Source organism: Nematolebias whitei, chromosome 7 (genome assembly GCF_014905685.2).
Source record: "Nematolebias whitei isolate Nwh7 chromosome 7, NemWhi1, whole genome shotgun sequence".
Classification (NCBI taxonomy): domain Eukaryota; kingdom Metazoa; phylum Chordata; class Actinopteri; order Cyprinodontiformes; family Rivulidae; genus Nematolebias; species Nematolebias whitei.
Window position 1 is genome coordinate 10,649,334 of NC_056504.1, and position 7,732 is coordinate 10,657,065.

The 7,732-nt window shown below is 41.3% G+C and overlaps 1 protein-coding gene across 1 annotated transcript in view; it reads left to right on the top strand.

The window, feature by feature from the left end:
* The window catches only part of slc25a26 (solute carrier family 25 member 26), an 82,345-nt gene that overhangs the window by 50,119 nt on the left and 24,494 nt on the right, over positions 1-7,732 (top strand). The window contains exon 6 of the mRNA XM_037679113.1: positions 3,508-3,572. Coding sequence (XP_037535041.1) covers positions 3,508-3,572 — 65 coding nt within the window. The remainder of the gene's footprint in view (positions 1-3,507; positions 3,573-7,732) is intronic.

Here is a 7,732-nt window from a genome sequence, read left to right on the forward strand (position 1 = left end):
ATGGTGACACTTGGTGATTTGAGCGCTTTAGCATAGCATTTTTCACACAAGGCTTTTAATGAAAAATCAGTAAACAAGTTCTCTGCTTCTTTTTGCAGAGAAAAACAACTTTTTACACCAAGGCACGGGTTTCAACAGTGAATTTTGAAGCTTCGACAAGATGGACGTTTATTCCCAAGGTCAACCTATTAGCTTAGCTTCTCAGCTTAGCTGCTTTTAACAATCCAAAAACACGATTTTGGACGATTAAATGGATTTTAAAGAAAAAAGAGAAGGGGAGAGGTTAGTGAAGAGCACCGAAGTTGAGCTTTTTGTCATCCAGTGTCTTCAGCAGAAAGAGACGAAGAAACGATAAAGCCGATAAATGAAAATGAGGTTGATAATTTTCATTTATCATGTGATTAATTGATTTATTGATTTATTGTTTATCGTGACAGGCCTAGTTAATTTATGAAAGTGTCATTAAAATCCATCCTGTGGTTCATGAAATATTTTGCTAACAGACGGACAGGGTGCAGTTTTTAATAGTTTACCAACTTTAAAGAAACAATAATGCACAATCAGTTGGCGCTCAAATTAAAGATTAAGGATGACCCTCAGCTACTACCACTTTTCTGTATTGTTGAATGATATGACAGTGGTTATGATGAGCTTTCAGTCTCTGAGTCCTCTTGTGTGTGTGCACGTGTGTGTGTTATTTAATCAACACAACCAACCAAAAAGAATGACCCACACCCATGAACCCATAGCAACATAGCTCGAGCTCCCAGTTCAATAACTGAAAGAAGAAAAAAAAAAACAGCGTCACATCATTCGTCTTTTTTTTCTCCCAGTCTTTAGCTTTTACTGCGATGAAAAAGCAAAACCATGATCCAAATGCATTTTCCATGAAGTGAACAGCTCTGACCAGCTGTCGAACGTTTGCAGCTTTCAGTCTGTAACTCTTCCACCGCTGCAACGCGCCAGACAGGACTGGACGGTTTATGTTTTGGATTCTGAAATAGAGATGGAGGAGAGAGACGATGACAGCACCCTGAGGAGATGAGATGTAGCCCTGTCACCTCACCTGAAGACAAGCTACAAAATAGAAGGGAGGTTTTTTTTTTTTAATAGTCCAGAAAAATAAGTCGGATTATTAGGAGTTATTATTTTTATTTTATGCATTGAAGCTCTTCTAGAAATGTAGTTTGAGTTCTTTGGTCATGAAATGATTCATGTTGGCTCCGAGCAGTCAGCACGCCTGAGTATCCAAAATAGGCACATTGGAAAAGAAGGGGGCAGTGGAGGTGCAGGAGACAGAGGGTCCCGTTCAGGCTTTGAGTTTACATCCTTACGTGACCAAGCTCCGTCCAGGAGGGATCCTCAAGTTTCACCCCCTTGCCCTTACACCGCACTTCACACACTCTGTTTCACTCGTCCATAATCTGCTCGACACTTGAAATCCTCGCACAGACCTGCCCTGCGTCTCCCCGCTCGCCTCCTGCTCTGACTTACAGCAGACCAGAACTTGATTTCCTGTCAGACTTCTGCCCCGACAAAAGATTACATCACACACTGATTGGTTTCCAGCCTTCACCACACTGTTTTCTTTTTTCTTAGATGAAATTAGATCATTCAAATGGATACTATCATATTTTGAAGTGGGGTTTTGTGGAAATATTATGAACAACTAATATCTTACCTGTTGTAGATAAACACTCACCTAGCAGCTTGTCTGAGATCAAAGACCAAAGCAGACTGCTGCTGTCTGAGACAACTCCAATCTCAAAAATGTTGCAGTGTGTCATGCAAACGCTGTCTTATAAACCTTTACATCGTTTAGAGCGACACGGTGGCTCAGCTGGTAGAGCTGTCGCCTCTCAGCGAGGAGGTTGCTGCATCGAGTCTCAGCCGGGGGCCTTTCTGGGTGGAGCTTGCATGTTCTCTCCGTGCATGCGTGGGTTTTCTCCGGGTACTCCGGTTTCCTCACACAGACCAAAAACATGCATGTTAGACTGATTGGTAACTCTAAATTGTCTCTAGGTAAAAGTGAGAGAGTGAATGGTTGTTTGTCTCGTTTGTCTCTATGTGTCCCTGTGATGGACTGGAGACCTGTCCAGGTGTCCCCCACCTCTCACACAGTGGTGACTGGATATGGGCACCAGTGACCCAAAAAAGAAGAAGCGGGTAAAGATGAATGGAAAAATTCTTGTTTGAAGTTGCCAAGGTTTTACTGGATGTGTTACAGCTAGCTGCTACTGCTGTTTCCACTTGCGTACTACGTGAATAACAGTGTTAAGCAAATCGATGGCAATGTAAATATTTATTAAATAGACCATGAGGAATTTATTTTAGATTAGTCGTTTTAAGATGGCAGTAATCAACTTTGGTGTAGACCCCTCTCAGACTAGCCATTAGCCCGTCAGTTTTTTCAGAATTAATCTATTTATCTGAACCAAGTCTGTTTAACAGGGTATGTAGGAGGGTTGAGAATATTTAGGCAGTTCATAGTTTGATTTGATTATGGTTCATAGAGTTTCGATTCGCACATAAAATGATTATTAATGCATTTTGATTATCTATGATTATCATGTTTGTGGAAAAACACCACGAAGATCTACAAATATCATAGCTGCTTGTGCTAGCTTGATAATGAAAACTCTACAGATGAGCTAATATGATAAGTACGATTTGTCACTGAAATCTATACAGTTCAATTCAGTTTCAATTCAGTTTATTTATATAACACCAAGTCGCAACAGAAGTCGTCTCAGGGCACTGAACAGAAACATTAATACATATAACAATTTTCAGTCAGGTCATCTGGACAGTTTCTTTTTTTTTTTTTTTTTTTTTGGTCCTGAAACGTTTCACCTTCCATCCAGAAGGCTTCATCAGTCAAGGAAACACACAACACAAAACTGATTCTTCCCTCAACAGCTTACTCCAAAGTGTAACAAACCAGTTATGTTTGTGCTAAGATGGTCTCTTTGGCACACTCCCTCCTCCAGTGCCGGCCCGTCGACAGTCATGTCAAACTGGTTCAAAACCAACAAAGTCTGGATGGAAGGTGAAACGTTTCAGCACAAAAAAAAAAAGAAACTGTCCAGATGACCTGACTGAAAACTGTTGGATTGTATACCTGGATTATTGAGCATGGACGTTGTTGATTAATACATCTACACATACAACATACACAAATCAAACGTTTCAGTCATTACTACAGATGTTACAAAAAATTCAGTTATTAATGAACTCCTCGGAGTTCAGTGAAGAGAGGATGAAATAGTCATTAAAATAAATGTTAAAAATCAAGTGTCAGCTTGAGCAGCGGCTCTAATAAAACAAACATTGCTTCTGTCACATATACGTAGAAACGTTCAGTGAGAGCAGCTGCTTGCTGAGTTATGAACCTACTTTAAGTAATTGGTTTTGTGTAAGTGTTTATTTAGAATATTGAATGAGTTTTTGAGAACAGAGGTCTTTTTATGTTTGCACTTTGTTAAAAACGTGTGCGTTTTTCTGTAGGTGCGGTGGCGGCGTTTGTCACGACTCCTTTGGACGTAGCAAAGACCAGGATCATGCTCGCAAAGGTACACACACCAGAAACACATCTCTTTCCACCACCACCCCCCCCCACCACCACCACCACCCCCCAGTTCTGGCAGCGTCTTTTAAACAGCGCTGTCAGGTGATGCCTCGCAGGCAGAGAGCGGAGCGGGCCCGCAGCCTGAGCAAATTTCAACGGTGTCAGCAGTGCAGGGCAGAGCGGGCCGGGGTAGCTCTGGGACAGCAGAGACCTGTGCACGCATCCATCACCTGGCTGAATATGGACAGTGTTGTGGAGACATGTTTGTGCTCATGGTTAGTGTTAGAGGAAGGACTTGTTGCTCAGTTTCCATCTTAGGGCTGCGAGTCACAGAGAGGTGAAGCAAAAGGACATCCTCTCCTCCGCGAGGCGATATCCCTCCTCTTCCTCACCACCTTTTTCTCTTCTGGCTCAGTCGAACTACGTCTGGCTTTCTTCACTGCATCCTGTGTGTGTATGTGCGTGTTTAAAGGGTGAGTGAGTTCAGAGGTACCCCCCCTCCAACACACACACTTACAGAATCCGTCCTTGGAGAAGACACAGTGTTCCATTTCCGCCCACGTCCGAACTAATGAGACACTGGACTTAACAAAACACTCGGACAGTAGTGATCTCTTGTGAGGAGCTGTTGGCTGTAGGTGGACGTGCACAGTACAAAAGCTTCCAGTAAACATTATCTGACAGGCAGCTGCTGTAATCTAACCACCCGCAAAGGGCTCTGTCTGTGCTGAGCTGAGCAGATAACTTTATAAGGCCAAAGTTTGGGTTCGCTCTCCAAAAAGTTTCTTTCTTTCAGAGAGAAAGTTCTGAAGTTCTCAGCGCAATAAGAACGAAGCTCTTTAGACGGGATCTGACAGTTGTTTTTGTTAATATGATTTTTATTATAGTTCTTTATTGTAAAACTTAACTGTTTGTCTGTTTAATTATTGAGTTAACGTAGAGTGACTCTAGCTCAGTGGTTCCCAACACTGGTCCTTGAGGAACACCATCCTGCATGTTTTAGTTGTTTCCCTGCTTCAACACACCTGATTCAGTGGTTTAATTCCTCACGTTCTGCAGCAGCCTAAATCACCCATTTAGTAAAATCAGGTGTGTCAGAGTGGAGAAACAACTAAAACATGCAGGGAGGTGTTCCTCAAGGACTAGGGTTGGGAACCCCTGCTCTTGATTGAGTTGTAAGAAGAACATACATATTCAGTTTTTTTCCTGATGAGGACACATTAGAAGACCTGTCAATGCATTTTATTTTCCATTCTGTCATTTAATAAACCTACAGGTGGGATTTTGTTCTCCTCTTCCTGCATGATGATTACAGTTGAATTTTTCATTTCATTATTCTCCAAATGTTCTCTGTTCAACACCTGAACCTTCAGTTTCTGCAGCTGTGTCTTTGTAATGCATGCAAAATGTTGTTTTATTTATTTCCTCTATTGTTCATTGACGTTGTGCACCATGTGTGAACTAATATCCTCATTCCTTACTAATATTTTTTAGAAACAATGTTTTTAAAAACCTAAGTGGATTTTTTTTAAATAATTGCTTTGGATTTGGAAATGTTCCGCCCATCTGAACTCCTGAACCTCAGCTTTTAGATCAAATTACTCATTTAAAGTTTCAAGAGGTTTTTTTTTTATATAATTTTTATGCAGGAATGTTAACTTCACTAACAAGCAGCAGTTTAGATAAGCAGTAAACTATTTCCCATTTACCATAAATTGAAAAATCGGAAATGGGAAGTTGTTAAGATATTTATTAAATATTAGTTGTACTTCAGGATTTCTGTTTTACTGAACACACAACATGAAGTTCAACTGTTCAAAAGATTAATTCATTCAACCTTTATTTATATAGATGGGATGTTGGCATCAATAAGTGCCTTATTTGATCAAATATGTTTAAAAAATGTCAATATTCTGTCATTTTGAAAAAATTCTGAATCTATTCATGTTTCAAAGCCGTAGAGATCATTCATCCATCATCTTTGCCCACTTCTTTCTTTTTTGGTTGTGTGTGCATACGTGGCTGTAAAAATTGATCTTTGCGCAGACATGCCCTGCGGGCGTCCGCTTCGAGTCTAATCTGGTACACACGGAGCTCCATGGACTGAGGTCTGCCCGAGTATGTGGGAGCCTTAAGGGATAATTCAGGAAACCCAAGTTGACCTGAACTATAGGATTTATCAAAAAGGAAAGTCTTAAGTCCAGTCTTCAAACTGGACAATGTGTCAGCCTCACGGACAGAAACTAGAAGTTGTTTCCATAAGAGAGGAGCCTGATAACTGAAAGATCTTCCTCCTATTCTGTGTTTGGAAACTCTAGGAACCTCAAGTAAACCTGCAGTCTGAGAGCCAGTGGCTCTGTTAAGAAAGTAAGGAACAATAAGACCTGTATAAGATGGAGCTAGGTTGTTGAGAGCTTTGTATATTGTAAGTAAGATTTTGAATTTAATTCTGGATTTGACAGGGAGCCAGTGGAGAGAAGCTAAAACTGGAGAAATATGATCTCTCCCAGCAACTCCCATTAAAACTCTGGCAGCAGCATTTTGGATCAGCTGAAGACTTTTTAAATAATTTTTTGGGCACCCAGATAACAAACCATTGCAATAGTCCAGTCTAGACGTGACAAATGCATGAACCAGTTTTTCTGCATCATTCACTCTCTCACTCACACCTAGGGACGATTTAGAGTTACCAATCAGCCTAACATGCATGGTTTTGGTCTGTGGAAGGAAACCGGAGTACCTGGAGAAAACCCACACATGCACGGAGAGAACATGCAAACACCACCCAGAAAGGCCCCCGCTGGGATTCGATCCTATGACTTTGCTTAGAGGCAGCAGCTCTACCCGTTGTGCCACTGTGCCTTAAATTGTTAACTTGTGCAAGCATTCCTAGAGAGAGAAGTTCCAGGTAGGTTTGAAACATGGGCTCGTCTGGGATTTAAACCTGGGACCTCTAACACCCAAAGCAAGAATCATACACCAATGAGCCACATCTGTAGAGATAATTTTATCAAAAAAAAAAATCAGATTTAGTTTCAAAACCTCCACAAATGTAACTTATTTTTTAAATTTTGCCCCACATTAGCTAAAGGACTCAGCTGATAGAGTTTTTGCCATGGCAAAAAGGTTGTTGGTTCAAATCCTGGCCCGAGACTTTTCTGGTTGGAGTTTGCATGTTCTCTCCGTGCATGCGTGGGTTTTCTCCAGGTGCTCCAGTTTCCTCACACAGACCAAAAACATGCATGTTAGACTGATTGATAACTCTAAATTGTCTCTAGGTGTGAGTGAGAGAGTGAATGGTTGTTTGTCTCGTTTGTCTCTGTGTGTCCCTGTGATGGACTGGAGACCTGTCCAGTGTGTCCCCCGCCTCTCACAGTGATTGCTGGATATGGGCACCAGTGACCCCCCGTGACCCGAAAAGGAAGAAGCGGGTAAAGATGATGGATGGATGAATGAATGCATGAACTAATTAATTAATTAATTAGCTAAAGCAAATTATACCCAGTCGTAGAGTTAAGAGGCTGAGCAGAATTGGAGTCAGTGGGTACAGACAGTTTGGATCAGACTGGAGAAAATGTGGGTGTTGGAACTTATAGCATCAGTTTCCTCACACAGCAGGGTGGGAATGAAAGGCTGGTGTTGTGCAGTGGTCAGCTTGGTGCAGACCGGAGCGGGCGAACATCCAGGGCACAACAGGATGTGTTACACTCCTCCAGAGCAGGAGGAGCAACCTGTCTGATAAAGCACAGCATCGCTACATCCCTGCATCTCCCTCCTGCTGCAGGAGTCGATGTCAGGAGGATGGGCAACAAGAGGGTTATCTGATTTGTCTAAAGCAATTTAAAAGAATTCTAAAAAGTCTATTTTAAATCTGAAATCAGATAAAACTCTTACAGTGAGTCAAGTAAAAATAATGATGCGTCAGCAGCCAGACAGGAACTGTGTGTCTTCAGTGTGTGTGTGTGTGTGTGTGTGTGTGTGTATTTTGGATGTCTTGTTCTCTCGTTCCACCCTTTCACAGCAGTAAAGGAAAAGAAAACTTGTCAGCTGAGGAGAGTAATTCCTCAGCCATCTGTCTCCAACAGAAACAGGAGGAATATGAATGTTTTTCCTGTTCATATATATATATATATATATATATATATATATATATATATATATATA